The following is a 17,825-nucleotide window of genomic DNA, read 5'->3' on the forward strand; positions in this document are numbered from 1 at the left end:
ACAAGTATATGCTGTATCAGAGTATTATCACCCAAAGCCAAATCTTAAACTGATCTACAATTATAAATATACTTTTTAAATGATCCATGATTACTAGACAATTACCATTATCCAGATCTATTTTCAAAATGACATTGATCTCAAAGGGCTCTTAGCCGGTGAAACAACTGACAATTATGTGAATTGCCTGAGCCCAGGTTTTGCTCTGGCTCTAAAACCACAATGCCGCAGGTATTGCGGTGGTGCAGCTTAACCCCCCCACTCGCGTTCCGAGACGTCTGAAAGTTGCAGGGTGGGGGGGGTCCCGCGCTCACCTCGAAATCCCAGAACGTGCAAACGGCTCGCCGTTCATTTTATTTTGAAGCGTTGTAGCGCCGTTGTTTTTAAAGCAATTGTACTCGCCGCAGGGAACCGTAGTGACACGACCGCACTCTAGGATAGCTGGCGCCAAACTGTTTCCACACGCCCTGCTGCATGGCCTTGTGGGAGCCTCGATACCGATCAAGTTATTTTACTTTAGAGTTTCCATCCAGTTTCCTTTTTCATGACGTACACGTATGTCATCGGAACGGGAACGGGTTAATATGATTACGGAGCGAGCTCAGGTGGATAGGGAGCAAAGCGTTGCGTCTGCAGTAACCTCAGGTGAGGGAGTGAGAGAGCATGGCTACCAAGATTTAAAGGGCGGAAGGCATATGCATTAATTTATTCATTAACAGACGGCAATGTATGGCTCGGTTGCAATAAGGCTATGTCCGTGGGTCTGTATAAGGCAGTGCAGCAAGCGAGTCGGTGATTTATCCGTGCAGATTTTTGAGCGTTAACCCCCATCGCAACTTGTGGGTTTTCTGTGCGCACTGGTTTTCCTCTTGCATGCCAAGATTCTCAAAAAAGGAATTGAGCGGACATTGAGGACTGGAGAAGACTCGCCTTGGCAACTGGCAAGATTTTTCTCACGATGATCATTAGTTATACATTAAGGGTTCTAATGCTACGAAATGTTCCGGTTAGCCAACAGATGCAGCAGCACTTTCCACTCCATCATTCACTCACGCATATTCACTCTCTCACCCATGAAAGTCACTCGCTCACTTATTCGCTCACCAATTTGCTTGTCCACCCATTCACTTCTTTCACACACTCAACTCACCCCACACACTCGGTCACATACTCGCTCGCTCACTCGCCCGTCTGTTTTGTACGTGTGGCGGAAAAGGAATAGAAAAATCGATGCTTACAGGTACCTGACTGGCCAAACTGAAGTTGCTCCCTGCCGGGCTCTTCTTCTTGTTGGTGCCGTTGTTGGGCCCCACGCTCGAGTTGGAGGTGCTGCTGGCCGAATTATTTCGCTTGCGCCGCTTCTTCGTCTGCGGGCGAGTTGGCTCTGCTGCGCACAAGGCACGCACGCGCCACACGGCGGGGGCGGTGGGGGTGGGGGGGCGGTGGGAGTGGTGGGGGGGGGGCGAGCGCGTCATGAGTGACGACGCAGACGTACGGCGCGAACAGTGAATCCACTTCTCCTCACTCAAGATTCATTGCACACTGTCGCATGCCACTGTAAACATTTGCATCATCAATGTTATTATTGTGGTTAGGCATGTAACGATGCATCGATTTGCTGGGCAAAATCGAGTCTTTGTGCTCACGACGCGCGCGTCAAATTGTGGCGCGTGGGACAATTGAACGTTCAGGATTTGCTCGGATTGTAAGCGGATGATTTGTTAATGTTACATCGAGGGCTAATTGAGCGATCAAAACTGTACCAAAGAGGGAAAAACAAAAACAAAAAAGAGACAAAAAATAATAGACTGTCGAATAGAATCACGACTCCCAAATCGTGACATCTCTGGGAAAGAGGGGGAAAGGTGGGGGGGGGGGGGGGTTGTAGACCATTACATGCCTAAGCATCGTTACGTTTCAATCTGAAATTGCATGTCATTCTTTTGCTTTCGTCTTTATTTACAAATTTGGCAGCTGTACCGAATGGATCCCGCGAAGATCGGCCACCATTGGATTTTTGAGAATCAGCCCCGAGGGCTGTGGGCCCAGAGGGAGGCCGAGGTGCCGATGGACAGAGCTTGTGGAAAGGGACCGGGAAGCTTGAGGCATCAGCCTGGGCGAACAGCGCGTCACGGCCCAGGACCGCGAGGCCTGGTGGCGGCAGGTGGTCATCAAGAGCCGCGTGAGGCCCACGTGGTCTCAGGATGGATGGGTCGACGGTGAAGATGGATGGAAACAAACGCGTTTGGTTTCGCCGGCGGAGCAAGGTGTACGGTATCGCGCGTGCGTGTATGTATGTATGTGTGTGCATGTGTGTGCGTGCCGATGGCGAGCGACGGAACGTTGCAGGTCAAAACGCAAGACGATTCGATCGCAATATTCGCGCGTTCCAAAACGAGAAAATAAAGCAAGGCAGCTAGAGCATAATAAGGGTTGCGTCGGTTTTAATAATAAACAAAAAAACTCTCGCGCGCACGCGCACACACACACAGGCATGCACAGCGGTGTGTGTGCAAACGTAACTCGAATGAGAGAAGGCAAAATGGAAATGTACCGTTCGTGTTGACGTACTTGCGGCGAAAATTACGACCGGCGTGATTGCTCGGCACAAGACGCGCACACTCCGGGTCACGCTCGCAAACTGGGCTCCGTCGTTAGGACGCGGAGAAGGCCGGCAGCACAGGGGGGTGGGCGAGGTTGGGGAAATGAGGGCAGTAGGTCGGGTGTGGGGTGGCCGTGTGGTGGGCGAGATGGAAGGGTCGAGGAAAGGGGAGGGAACGTTTGAGGGTGGAGGAGGAGGGGGGGGACGGAGTGGCCCACGTGACGGGGTCAAGGCGGGACGTGCGAGCGTTGTACCTGGAGGGGCGACCATGCGTTGCCACTTCTGAAAGAGACAGGTTTTGAGGCAGTCGCGTGGGCTGATGTTGTAGGTCTTGTGCCGGGACATGAGCTCTTGCATGGGCTCCAGGATGACACAAAGCTGGTCAAGGATCAAACACACAAACAAACAAAAAAACACGGTGCGTTGTGGAGTTGATCAAGCAAGCAGAGTGACACCTGGCCATTGAGCGATCCCTTGCTCCATAAATAAAGTGCTTCAGTTTAGGGAGCATGCACGCCTTACAAGTTACAAATGGGGAATATGTACATTCTTGAAATTTTAAACAGAGGAAACGTATTAACCCGTGCTTATGCAAATGTTGGCATTCAATGCCATCGGATCACTGGGTGCTCAGTGACAGCGGGGGCGCGCGCGCACACACACACGTAGAGTTGAAATCACACGTGAAAGAGCCACGTGAAGAGAAGAAAATGGTTTACGTACAATGCTCTGAGTGGAAGCACACTATTTAACTCCCAACCCTGACCCTTTATTTGTACTTGTATGGATACGCTATCAAACGGAATACCTACACCCCTCCAACCCCACACGTGCAATAAAACATAACCACGCGAAGTGAGATTCCATCGCTTGGTAAAAAAAAAAAAGCCGCGCTGGAGGGGTAGATTCACGTACGCCGGGCAACGTCGCGCACGTGTGCCGCGCGGGCAAACACGGAGAAGAGAAAAAACCAGGCGCACACACACACACGTGTTCCGAACAAAGACGCGAGAACACAAACACGCGCAGGCAGTAGAACAAGGCCGACACAAAAGCCAAATCAGCGGCGCAATTTGCCGGTGAGACTGCAAGAGCCCAACAGTGGCGCCCGGCCAAATGGTGTTAGCCTTTGTGTACTGACATCAACGTGGGCACGTGCGTGAAAGGGATTGAGAGCGCGAGAGGGAGGGAGAGCGAGGGGTTGGGGGGGGGAAGAGGTGGCAGCCGCAGTGCATGAGGCTTTAATTGAATTAATGGATGCAACGGGTGAAACGATTTCAATTAAAGCGGACAGGCTAACAAACGCGATGATTTACAAGCCCTGGCCCTCACAGAAGCAACAACGTGAATGGGCAGAATAGGCCGACCGCAGAACAGGCCGCTAATTTCTGTAATTCGGCCTGTTGCGTTAACCCCCGCCGCCCCTCGCGCACCATCCCAATGCCCCCCCACCAACATTTGACGCGCTGAGCTGTAGAAATTCAACAGACTTTCTGCCACCGTGGCAAATGGATTCGAAAGCTGACCAATTAGGACAGGCAAATTAAAGTTTAATTTTGCTCCATTAGTGTAAAAAAAAAAAAACACTTTAATTCAAAAGCCGCTTATCTTGTGCAGTACATTCTGTATTCTGTTTATGTTGCCTGCACTGGCTAAGGTACTTACATTTATCACGCAAAATGTGTGAAAAAGAACGTTAATAATCACAATTGGATTTGATTGGCTCTCATTGTCGAGGCATAAGCAATACTGCACTTTCTGTCATGGCGCAGTTTTATTTTCGGTGTCACTGCAAACATCTGCGGCGGCGCTGTCGCGCGCAATGCGATGCGTCGCCTTCTTTTTTTATTCCACCCCCCCCCCCCCCCCCAACGTTTAAACAAAAACCTGGGGTAGAATTCGCCAACGGAATATTTAGCCCCCCACCTATGGTCCCACTGTTCACGCCACGTCGAAATTAATCAACGCGGAGTACCGGCGGCTTTCCCCCCCCCCCCCCCCCCACCACCACCACCACGCAGATTACCGCTGTGTAGCCTAACGACCCTTGGCGGGCGTAACTTTGGTGAGCGGCCCGCGACTTTGCGAGACCGAGCCGGGATCGCATTCGATGTTAATGGGGCACGGCGATCAATCTGCGCGCAGATCAGTTATGACACTCAATGGACACACCGCTTGACAATTTGTATTCAAATTTTTCCATAAGTGACTGTGCCCTTTGGTACTGCGAGGGTTAGCCCCCATGCCCTTCGCACAATTTGCATTCAAATGAAGCAGAGAGCAGGGGGAGAGGACACCCCTGGCGCTTCGTGCCACGCACGCGCGGTGGACAAATAAGCCACAATTGGGGCCACGGAGCACATTTGAAGGTTCATTACACACAACTTGCATTTCACTCATAATTCATCTACATTCGCTGTTTATTATATTTGTATACGTGCAAATGCACGTATAATTAAGACGTACAAGAGAACGCTCGGGGGAAGTGGGTGGCCTGGTGGTCAGGGCTCGCCACGAGAGAGTGCGAGCGTGCTTGGGTTTAACACCCGGCCCCAGTGTCCTGTGGAGTCCTCAGAGTGCCCCACCTCAAGCAGTACACGTGCATAAGGGGGGTGGGGGTGAGGGATGGGTGGGGATACCGTTCATTTGTATACAAGGATAAGTTCAATGACAAATGTAGAGCACCATGAAGTTATAATTGACAAGCCTTTTGTCAATACACTGCTACTTACGGTGCGAAAGAGGGTCAACATACATACAGGTGCCCCAAGCAGTGTCAATCATGGGGGTTGTTTGAGCATATTTCACCATGCTGGTTAGTACAGATTAGTGAAAGGGAGGAGGAGGAAGAGGGGAAATCCAGCATTGGTTGAGATATCACCAACCGCTGATTTTAGACAGGGATTGAATTCAGGTCGCTGGGTTCATGGCACATTGCGTGAACCACTGTGCCACTACCCCCCCCCCCCCCGCTCCTGCTGCGCCCCCAGAGAATTACACACAACTATCAAATTATTGTGAGCTCCCACCAGCGCTGGCTGCCTGCCCCCCCCCAACTCAGAGCCTGAGAAGACGTTCATGGACCAAACGGCCGAATGGTGACACCAAACTTGGCTTCTGGATGACGGCATTAGGCACGTACAGTACACGTATAATTCATCTCCTCGGCGATTCTGTGAATTGTAATAAATCAGGGTCGCGTTTGTGCATTTGTATCGCGAGTCTCGAGGTCACACTTGTCCGTCTTGTGCGTTTGGTTTGGTCCGCCTCGTTTGTTCGATAGGCCTGCAGACACCTTAGCACATCATTTGCATCGGCAAACAAACGATCGATTCTCAGAGACAAAAATCGATACATGGATCATAAGTACTAGAATGAACACATTGTTACGATGCCTAATAGCAAAACAATTACAATGGGAGAATAAAAAAATTGTTTTAAAGTTTACATACGTTCAACAAATTCAATCCTTAATTTCTCCAGGATGCACGGACATTACAACTTGTACGACACGTTACCCTGTGGATGATTATTTGAAGCGACGCTTTGCCCTGCTTCTCGCCGGAATCATCATCATCATCAACCTGTGGTCACTGTACATTACAGGCCTGTCTTTTGCAAGTCCTCATTATTCTATTTACCGTGGCCATTTGAAAGCCACCTTCTAATATCACTGTCACTCTGCCTCCAACAACACCCCATATCTCTGGAGCGGATTTTCCTGCAAATATCGTTTGCAGTAGTTTCATGAAACCCTATTGGAGCGGACACATCGGCCCGAGAGCACGCAACGGTGCAGAGGCACAAATCCCCACAAGAGTCCGCTAATAACTTGATCTTTTCACTTTAATTCCAGACTCGCGTGCTAGAATCCGGAGACGGCTCAGAGCTGACAACAGCTGCTACATTCCTTTCGAACAGCGGGATTTCTGTACAATCCTGCAGCACAATGAATCACTTACGCAGCCCCAAAGCGATGCCAAAAACGTGAATTAAAATGCGACTTCAGTAATGTCACTGAACATACAGTGCATCGGTATGCATCCTTGAATACTACGAGTAAGGTTGCGCGGGGGTGGGGGGGGGGGGTAGCAGGAGGAGGAGGCCGCCCGATGGATTGTTGCTGATGAACCTTCAGCACGAATGTTTTAGCTGCACAACTCCACCGCGGCCATTTTGGTCCTATTTTGGGAACACACGCCTGAGGAGCCCTATGAATGGGCGTGTGTGTGCGCGTGTGTGCGTGCGTGTGCGTGCATGTACGCGAGTGTGTGTGTGTGTGCGTGCAGGTAATACGCTTGGGGCGGTTGGCAAATGTCTGAAAAAATACAGTGCATGAGCAGGTTTGAGTTTGTGCTTGTGTGTGCGCGTGTGTGTGTGTGCATGTGTGTGCATGTGTGCGAGTGTGTGCGTGCATGTGTGCGAGTGTGTGCGCGCGTGTGTGCGCGTGCGTCGTGGCTTTTTGGGGAGGAAGTCTGCGGCAGGAGGCACATTTCTCCTGACATCCATTTCCTGCATTCACCTCTGGCCGTTAATAAATGTGGAGTGTATTATTAGAACTATCGCAAAAATCATATTCATTGTTCATCACAATGTGTGTTGTTTTTTCTTTTGACCTATTCCTCCGCCCCACCTCCCCTATTATATTACATTTTTTTGGCTATCAGGATTATATCATGAGACAAGACAATTTTCATTTGGAACTTTTCAGACAAAGGTGCAAACATCCTGGGGGTCAGAAAAAGGCCCTGGAAGTCCAAGTCACAGAACTACTTCAGATGCCACTTGAGCAGGCCCTCTTAATCTACACAAGATAAACCTTTTGCATATGCCTTGCAAAGATCGTTCATTGCAACTCAATCAAACTGAATATTTTAGGTCTGTTTGCCGGTCATTGGGGTTCATGGGCTGATACCATCAATTCACCACACTTGAGAACCCGTTGCAGAAATGGATGGCAGCCAACATTTGAATCTCAGACCTCAGTGGTGATTGCTCTATGCTCCGACCCCTTTGCCACCCGGCCACCTTAACAATGTAAGAAAATCTTTAAGGGTTTAATTTTTTGCAAATAAGTATTTATTCTTCTCCATTTCCATCCGAGCCCACCACACCCCTCTCTGGCTGCCTGCCTGTCTTCCTGTTCAGGCTTTCTCCCACACCATCTCCACTCTCGCCCCATCCTCTTAAGGGGCCCACAATGCTAATGGAAAGCAAAGCCATAAACCTTGTACAGAAGCAAAGACGAGAGCAAAGTGGTCTGGTGGGGTTTGGTGCAGTGGTCAAAAAAAACATTATGCGGCTCTGAAACAATCTCACTACAACCCTCACATTAATGTTTGAACACAAGCTCCGGCTCTTGCCTATTAGCACACTTCCCCTTCGGCCCCCCTCCAGGCCAAAGCCTGCTTCAGTCCAGGCTGTGGCACCCTTGCGAACAGAAGCCTCCTCTCGCTCTACTTCCGTGAGGCAAACGCTTACACACCAGCGCGCGTGTACGCATACGCGTACGGGCGCACACACGCAGGCATGCAGAAATATTCACGTTCACAGACACACACACATGCACGAACATGATAATGTTCCAACCTGTAAGGTAAAAAAAACTGGAACACATCATGGCAGTAAGCATATCTCCCAAAAGAGGAATCTGGGAGAACTACAGAAACATTAATTGTCTGGGGTGTTGTATTATTACACAACTAACAAAAGCCAGGACCTTCAATGGCCTGGGAAGACATGCAGATCTTCCAGGACAACTACATGAACAATAGGACGATCCTGGGACAACCATGACGAGTTGCAAACCATACGTGCGCAAGGGAGATGAGCGAAAGCGCAATCAAACGGTGAGAACAATGCGCTACGAACCCAGTGACCCGAGTCCAATCACCAAATAAGACACGGATACCCGAACTCATCCTGGACTTCCCCAAAGTTGACTCCGACACAATTGGAGAGATAAAGGTGGCCGAGCATGGTGCAAGCTACACCAACCCCTGCTGTATTTGCCTCATTAGATGCTCGAACAACTCTTGGCCCCAACATTCTGCTAAGCTGGAGGGATCTTTGTCTGAGCATAACAAGTAAGAGAATGTGAATGTGTTTCACGCACGTACGTGCGCACACATCGGCACAACAACAAAGATCCCTCTTCAAGAGCCAAGACGGACTGTTGTGAAGAGTTCTGTTAGCGAGTGCCTGATATGAGGTCCAACACGGCCCACGAGGGGGGGGGGGGCTGGGAGGACAGAATCACGCCCGGCCTGGAACACATTTTTAAGGCTGCGTCGACCTAGGAGCGGCTCAGGACCAGTTAAAATATTCGTCACTGTTACTGATAGTGAGTGGGGAATCGAACTTGGGTCGCTGAGCTAACCACCACCACGCAACCGCTCAGAGCTCGCGCACGCACGCACGCACTGTGTGTACGCACGCACACACGCACTGTGTGTACTCACGCACACACGCACTGTGTGTACTCACGCACACACGCACTGTGTGTACTCACGCACACACGCGTGTGTGCGTGAGTGCACGCACACCAACATTCGCTCAGGCCGCATGAAAATGCGCTCGGCCTCTTCTGTTAACGCTCAGGCACAATTACGATGCAAGTCGCGACGCGTAAGCCTGCAGCTCTGGAGAGGGAGGGAGGGGGGGGAAGTTAGAGGTTACGGCGGCAGGGGGAAAAAAGAAAGAGACGGAGCCAGACTATAACATCAAAATGCACAACTTTTTTTCTGAATGTTTCGCAATGTTTTTTGCATGAAGCGCCTCAAGAATTGTGTTTTTTCAAAGCGCACTCGCCCACTGCGCACGCGAGCACGTCGAGGGCAAAGACTGGCACTTGCAAAGCTGTAGCCGACCGTGGAAAATTCTCTCTCGCGTTGGACAGTGCCCCGCCTACGACAAATCGCGTTTGCTTGCGTTCACAAGACAGCTCCGGGTCTTCGGAAGACGCGCGGGGGCTTCGTGTTATTAAAATAAGCCGCTAAAAACCAAAACTAATTGAGGGAACCGCGACTCCGAAACGTGCTGCTGAACGCGAGCAAGCGCGACGCGATGCAGACGCAGGACAGGAACGCGACGGTTGCATCAGATTAATTGGAGAGCGCACACTGACGACGGCTTCACAAATGTGTCGGACACTGCGCTGAGAAAGAGAATTACTCAAGTGGCCTCGCACTTAACGCACGTCGGCGGAAACCGTGGAAGATGTGAGGAGCGTTTGGGGGAAAAAAAACCACACGCACATACATAGTGTAAACAGACGCATGCCTTTAGATACAACGCGCAGCAGCGAGTGACTGTAACGTGCCGTGTGTGCGATTAAATGATAAACAATTATGCCACTGCATAGCGGCACGAGCAAAAAAAACTCAACTTTGAGGTGATAGTTTTTATTTTATCTGAAAAAAATTGTTTGGCATGCATACAAATTGGCTTTCCAAGCTGTGCGTGTATGTGTGTGTGTATATATATACGCAGTATAGCTATGTGCAATGTATTCGTTCAATGGCATTTTTCTTGCTGTTTTCCATAATATTTATGAAGAGAGATGTGGTGATCTGATGTTTTACGCTTTGCAAGCGGCAGCATGTTCATAAGAAGCTCGAATCGCGTTTATCCTAAAGTGTATATCTTATCTTGTGGGAAGCTTGCCTTAAAAAGGCACCAGACCAAAGATAATTTAACTTTAATGACAAAAACAACGATATGATATTCTCCAATGCGCGTTCTCGGCGGCTTGACACACGGGGACGCCGGGCGTAACTTTTAGTTTTTGTCGCTAACGCCCGAACCTTGCGTCGCGTTCATTCACGAATCGGTCGATGGCAAGCCATCGCCTCTGCATCAGACCCACAAACGATGTTCTCGAGGGGGGGGGGGGGGGGGAAGTTGCGTGTTCTGCTGGAGGCGCCGTGCGTCCGCGGGCCCAGCTGACGTGCCCGAGCGGGACGTGTTCACGCGGCGACGACAAGCCACGCCAGCGGTTATTAACGTGTCAGCATGCCACATTGTTGCGTGTCACAAAGTCGTGCCCCCCCCCCGCCCCACCCACCCCGTGCGGTTACGTTCACTCCCGTCCATGCCAACTTTACATTTTTAACAAGTTCACCGGCGGGACACCGAAAGAATTAACGGGGGACGGTTCGCACAATGCGGCCCACGCGGTTTGTACATTTGCACGATTTGTTTTTTAACGAGCCAGTTTTTTTTTTACTTTCTGGACGCGAATATATTTATCCGGCTCCGCAGTGCTACAAACGGCACCAGCGCTGCCTGCGATGGGCTTAAACGGTGAGGGCATGAGGACTAAAAATAAAGATAATTATAAAAATAAACGAAGGCCCCCAGCCTTTGGAGGGTTCCTAGCAAATTACTCCCTAGCCATTGTTCACTCCATCCCACCCGAGCACTGACGGCTCTAATTTTATAACAACTCCAGCACGAGCGGACATGAATACTCCCAGGCTCCCCTCCGGCTGGGCGCCGTCTCTCGCGGGGACACACGCACCTACACGCTCGCTCGTTACCCTCGTCAATCAATCCCCGCCGAAGGAGCTCACCGTCCGAGCAGTTCCCCGTGGCTCTTGCACGGCACCGGGCGCGGAATTATTTAGTGTTTAAAAACAAAAAGGTAAATAATGCGAAGAAATAGAGCGTGCCGATGAATGCCGACAATTGTGAAATAACACATTTTTAAGTGCCGAAAATACTTGTCGAATTCGGTCAAGCCACACGCAGCGGCAGCGTCGTCCCCTGCTAGCGGACGATACTTGCCTGCAACGCATCGCGCCTTCGGGACCAGCCCCGCGGCATACGAGCGGGCGCTCCAACCAAAAGCGCGAACGATACGAGCCGATCAAATGCACAACTTTTGTCAACACGATAGTTAACGCCTCGTCCTCGCGAGGCCACACAATCACACGCACGTCCACCCACGGTCCTCCGTCCCGGAGTTTAATTACTCTTCACGCAGATAAAGGCCCCTCAGCCTAAGCGTAGCCACCTCAGCGCCTCTCATCTCCACTGCAGAAAAAAACTTTAAAATATATATATCCATCAACCACACCTGCGGGCTTACATCATTTTTTCTGGGTTTTTTTTTTACCTTGCAGGCTTGCAAGGTAATTCGCCTGTAACCGGCGCAACCGCAAATGCGTGTCGCTCCGAAAAGAACCCGCGGCAAACGCACCCTAAACCTGAAGTGCCGAGGGCGTGCGCTTCACGGAGCTGCCACATCAACTATTCAAGAGCAGCGAGTGGCAATACGCGACACGCATGCACCACCCCCGCACACACCCCCACCCCCCACCGACCAACCGTGTTTAAAAAATGCATCGAGATGTTACATTTTACCTAAAACAGCAAACCGTTTCTGACAGAATGGTGTTCTTGTAAATGGATTTGTATCTCGCGCATTTAAGCACTTAAATGGCATACATTTTGTTCTGGTCGGGCTTTGTTTTTCTTCGCGTGCGCGCGAGCAAATGCGGGGCCGCGCGTACGCGCGTTTTGTTTTTCTCATTTGATATTTCCTTCACAGATTTTGTTTTGTGTTTTTGCTTTTCCATACCTGCATAATAAACGGTGTAAAAAAAAAGCCTGTTAAACTTTACAATTAACAGCAACATGCCTTTGTGCCAAAAGAAGAAAGTGGTTTGATCAGTGTACGCTACATCGCTATTACACGAGGATCATAAACACGGGACGTTGACAAAGGAATATGGAACAAAAGTTGAAAGTTGCAGCAGAAGCCCAGAGAGGGACATGCTTGGAATTACTGGCACCGCAGTGACGAGATGTTAACTACCTGGCCTGTTATACAGGTCATGAGTTCGATCCCGACCCTGTCGCCTGTATATTTAGAGTTTGCATATTCTCCCCGTGATCGCATGGATTTTTCCCCCGGGGGTCCTCTGGTTTACAGTATTTGGCTGCAATAAATTTCCACGCGATAAACCACGTTCCTTCACTGAGCTGTAACTTTGTGGCCATGTCGCTTCTGAACAAGAGCTCAGTGGGCCTTACCTGGTAAAATGAAAAATATATATAGTTTAGTTTACTCCGTGTGATAGAAAGAGGAAGACGTGGATCAGAGGACAAATGCAACCCAGATTATCTTACCGACTGTTGAGCAACGTAGGCTGGGCTTGGGCAGCACACATCACTCCAAGGGTCGGTGGCCGGGGGTCAAAACTAACGAAGTTGGCAGCCAACGTAGGCAACACACCCCAAGGGGGATGTGCACCGCAGACAACAGAGTGACTAAGTAACCTCGTTCTGCAGGTGGTCGATGGATTACAATTATTTTTACATCGCAATAACTATATGGGTGGCTTTCATCTAGCATCGGATAGATCACGGCTAGTGACGACAACTGAGCCACTTAATCCGGTGACTTTCAGCAAGGTTGGTGGAGCACGCAGGGATGGAAGCCTGCGTAAAACACCCCAAATTCCTCGCCAGGAGCAGCTTGAGGTAGTACAGCAAGTAGGTTGTACGTCAAGCTCTCTGTGTGCCGATTTGAGTGTCGCCCCCATTAAAACACATTTCCTTTTGGATACGTTGTTTTTTGGATTCTCCGCGCCATCCCATTTTTCCACTCTCTCTCTCTCCCCCCATTTGCCCCTGAACTGTGACACGAATGCAGTTCGGTGTGAAGCGGCGTTCACACGTGGACGAGGCGACGGGTGAGAGACGCGACGGACGGGTTGCAGCAGCAGCAGCCACTATCGCCGCCTCCTCCTCCGAGTCTCCAAACCCCACGCACGTACTCTCTCGCTCACCCCCATCACATTTAGCTTGTGACCTTCCTTAGACCGTACACGCCTAGTGGGTCGTGTAACAACAACAGCGGGCCAGACCCCTACGCACACAATGCCTCATACATTTAAAATGTACTTTAAAATGATATACACACACATACGAACGCACTGAATAAACACACGTCTATATATACAGTACCTATGTATGACTTGGGGGTCAGGGATGTCAACCCATACCTGGCATGTCACCCTAAACGCAGCACTGTCTTGGGTGACCGGGAAGCCTCAAAGCTCCCTTTCATGGCAGCCTTCTTCCGCGTGCACACACAACACACTGCACCGACTAAATATTTTATTGTGTATAATGCCCTGAATTAAAGCACAATTTGAGCGTATTGATCTAAGTTTCTAAAATATAAACAGTGCGCATGAATATAATCAGTTCGAGATATATATAAATATATACACCTACTAGCTGTACTACCCGGCTTCGCCCGGGACTTGTATCTACCACGGCCGGCCGCCTTTGTCTCCCCAGTGGCGATGTTAATACGCTACAGTAGTTAAGTTACTCGTTTGAGGCAGAGTCGACCTAGGGGAGGTTCAAATAATCGTCACCGGTGGTGGCCGTGAGCGGGAATCGAACTGGGTTTGCCGGGTTGGTAGCGCAGCGTAGCGTTAAGCACTACACCCACCGCTCCTCACACACCACACACGCACAGACACACACACAGACACACACACAGACACACGCAGACACACACACAGACACACGCAGACACACACAGACAGAAACACACACACAGACAGCACGCTAACCACTACACTACCGCTCCCCACACACCACACACGCACACACACACGCACACACACACAGACACACACACAGACACACACACAGACACACACACACAGGCAGCACGCTAAGCACTACACTACCGTTCCCCCTACACAACACGCGCGCGCGTCCATAGGTACACATACACGCGCTTGCTGCAGACACACACGACTTTCAGGGTGCATACGGCAGTAAACGACTGAAATAATAAAGCGGCAATGCTGTGTAAGGAACGCCTTAGACCCGCATTATACATTTGTGTAATGCGAGCGTAAACACACAAACACACACAAACACATACACAATACACACACACATACATGCAGACACACAGACAGACACATAACACACATACATACACACACATACAAACACAGAAACACATACACACACATACATAGACACACACATACATACACACGAACACATCCACAGACGTACATACACACATACATACAGGCACGCAGACACACATAAACACATACAAAAAAACCCACATACATACACACACACATACATACACACAAACACATGCACACACATACATACACACATGCATACAGACACACAGACATACACATAAACACATACACACATACACATGACCCGGCTTCGCCCGGGACTTGGATCCACCACGGCGGCAAAACCGACATACATACACACACAGACATACACACAAACACATACACACACATACATACACACATGCATACAGACACACAGACATACACATAAACACATACACATGACCCGGCTTCGCCCGGGACTTGGATCTACCACGCCCAGCCGCCTTTGTCTCCCAAGTGCCGATGTTAATACGCCACACCAGTTACTCGTTTGAGGCTGAGTGGACCTAGGGGAGGGCCAGGTCCGTTTCAAATAATCGTCAGCGGTGGTGGGCGTGAGTTGGAATCGAACTGGGGTCGCTCAAGCAGCTTAATGACTGTTTGTACAAAGAACATATAAAGAATCGATTATAATAACCAGGCAAGAGTCCACATTATAGACTGCCAGTACACGCACTCAGCTTCATAAGCAGGCTAGAGTGTACATGATAGAGTGGCAGTACGCTCACCGAGCTTAATAAGCAGGCTACAGTGTACATGATAGACTGGCAGTACGCTCACCCAGCTTAAATGAGTATTTGTACAGTGAACATTAAAGTAATCGATTGTTGGCGCGTTGGGTTTAAAAGTAATATTAATAGCACACATTGTGGTGGGGGTGTAGTGAAGAGTAGGAAAAACTTTGATGAATTTACCTCAGAGTGGCGTGGTGGGTGTCGAGGCCTAGTAGCGTGCAAAGCCTGCGGCCTCGCCTAAAATTGTCGGCTTGGAAGAGGCAGGGTACGGGTGGCGTTCCTTCCCCCCCCCCCCTAGCGCTCCAACAATACTGTGTAATGGCTATTATTTAATTAAATACGGAGCTTATGAAAGTGGCGAAGGCGTGGCTAGCCGTTGGCAGGGGCAACCGCCGTCCAATGAAACTGCAGCCCTTGGCGAAGGCGTGGCTAGCCGTTGCCAGGTCCAATGAAAGCGGCGAAGGCGTGGCTAGCCGTTGCCAGGGGCAACCGCCGTCCAATGAAAGTGCGTATGGGCCAAAGTCCACACACACACACAGACAGACAGACATGAACGATTTTATATATATAGATGTTTCGCCAAATGCACTGCTTTGCTGATTTTCAAGCCCTTGGCAATCCACTGCTGGATGAAGGCCTCCCCTTGCTTGTAATTTATTTTTTTCCCCATCCTGCATCATGCTGGCCCAGTGTGGTGTGGCGGGAGGAAGCAACCAAGGACACGTTGAGATATAAACTTTCCACCAAGATTATTAACCACGGACAGGGAATTTAACTCGGCAAACCGGGCTCATGATACAACGCGTGCTCACTCCACCACGGCTACATTCAACTTCGTGCCCATGAATGAAAATGGAGCAGCTATGGAGGTCTTGGTCCACCGGACCACTGCACAACAAGCCTGGCACCTTCCGCAACTATAACAACCAAATCACCCTAAATGGGATCTCAAAAGCTGAGCTGGGTAACGGCTTGTTTAGTAAGGGCGTTCCAATGCGTACAATCATCAATTCATGTCAATTCTTAAGCAAAACGATATGCATCTTAAATTGTTAGTGCAAGAATCCGATGACCGTTCGTCGTGTAAATGTTGTTTAAAAAAAAAAAGAGCTCATGAGATCGCTGCAGCCGCTAGAGGCCACTATAGTTACCGCCAAAGTTAAAAACAGAATAGCGGACAATTCATCGACACAGAGGGGGTAAAACGTTTCACCCCCACTGGTTCTGACTTGGATCGAGGAATGCCTGAGAATCCCAGGTCATGCATGCTGGGGCTGTAAGGTGGCCAGGAGAAGGCAGTACGGCAATAGAAGGCTTTCATGCCATTGGTGCGGAGCTTTGAGTGTGCTTCTCCCTCACACACGCACGGTGGGTTTGCTCCCACACGAAGCCAAAGAGCCATTGGTGACATTGGCCAAAACATCCCGACGCTGCAGGACCCCCCCCCCCCCTCCTGAAACGGGGTCTCGAGACTTGGCGAGGCATTTGAGGGTAAACAAAGGGCATTGTTGTTGTTTCTGTTATCGTCATCGTTGTTACAGTTGCCCACTTCCACGCAAGGGTGGCAGGCGTGCGCACAATCGACACGGTCGCCCTCGCTTGCGTGCCCGCTCCATCACACTTCCACATTTGCCGTTGTTAATTGCGTGGCGGGGCACTGAAGGAGGCTCGTTCACGGCCCGCGCCCTCGATTTTCAGGTCCGCGCACCAGGTGAAAACAACAGCACTCTGTGCAACTAGCAACGTGGCCCGTATACATTTATATTATTCGCTTCCCCCACACCCCCCCTCTGAATGCACACATTGACAGGCAGACAGGCAGCTGGCGTTACACTATTATTTTAAGCAAATTGAGCGAGCGGTGCCGTCTATTAAAAGTAATTTTTAAATCCGTTAACGGTGATCCCAAAACGGTCTCATCTTGGAAGTGACAGGTACAAGTGACCCATGCCAGCCGGGCGACTGATGCAGTGGCGAGCACTTAACGTGCCGTTGCGTGATTCTGCAGCGTCTGATATTATGCCTATGATCTAGACAGCACTTGCAGAATGAAAAAAGGGAGCCACGGGACGCTTAACCCACTCGGCGGGCACGCAATTTGTTTTTTGTCCTCGTGGCTGGTCGCGTCGTCCGCCACCAAAAAAAAAATCCCTTTCAAAAGTCGGGAGCCCCCACACGTCCCCGTCAATTTGTCTGACCACAGAGCCACGCGCCTTCTCGCTACGCGATAGCGGACCCGAGAGCCGTTGGAGGGGGGGGGGGGGGCACGCGGGTGTGAAGTTGGTCCTCCCATCTACGAACGGCGCATCGCTGGCCGGAGGAGTTTAGAGAACCCACGCGCGAAAGAGTTAATCAACACAGCCACGGGGACAGCCGCCCATGAGCACGGAGCATCAATCAGCTGTTTCCTGCGCTGGGTCATAAAGCACACACAAATCACAGGAGGAGAGAGTCAAATAAGACCACAGGCAACAAAAGGGACTGAGGCTGCCCTAAATGAACATGTGATAAATGCACCATAACTGCACG

General features: G+C 50.2%; 1 protein-coding gene across 17 annotated transcripts in view; it reads right to left on the reverse strand.

The window, feature by feature from the left end:
• The window catches only part of LOC133345513 (LIM domain-binding protein 2-like), a 168,527-nt gene that overhangs the window by 13,509 nt on the left and 137,193 nt on the right, over nucleotides 1–17,825 (reverse strand). For 4 of the 17 annotated variants that reach the window (XM_061556310.1, XM_061556322.1, XM_061556323.1 and 1 more), the window contains exons 8-10: nucleotides 2,857–2,980; nucleotides 1,981–2,151; nucleotides 1,237–1,387 (exon numbers count right to left, since the gene is read on the reverse strand). In XM_061556310.1, coding sequence (XP_061412294.1) covers nucleotides 1,237–1,387; nucleotides 1,981–2,151; nucleotides 2,857–2,980 — 446 coding nt within the window. The remainder of the gene's footprint in view (nucleotides 1–1,236; nucleotides 1,388–1,980; nucleotides 2,152–2,856; nucleotides 2,981–17,825) is intronic. The other 13 variants (XM_061556314.1, XM_061556313.1, XM_061556312.1 and 10 more) reach the window with 8 other exon arrangements.

Source organism: Lethenteron reissneri, chromosome 22 (genome assembly GCF_015708825.2).
Source record: "Lethenteron reissneri isolate LAM-NWPU_2019-01 chromosome 22, ASM1570882v1, whole genome shotgun sequence".
NCBI lineage: Eukaryota > Metazoa > Chordata > Hyperoartia > Petromyzontiformes > Petromyzontidae > Lethenteron > Lethenteron reissneri.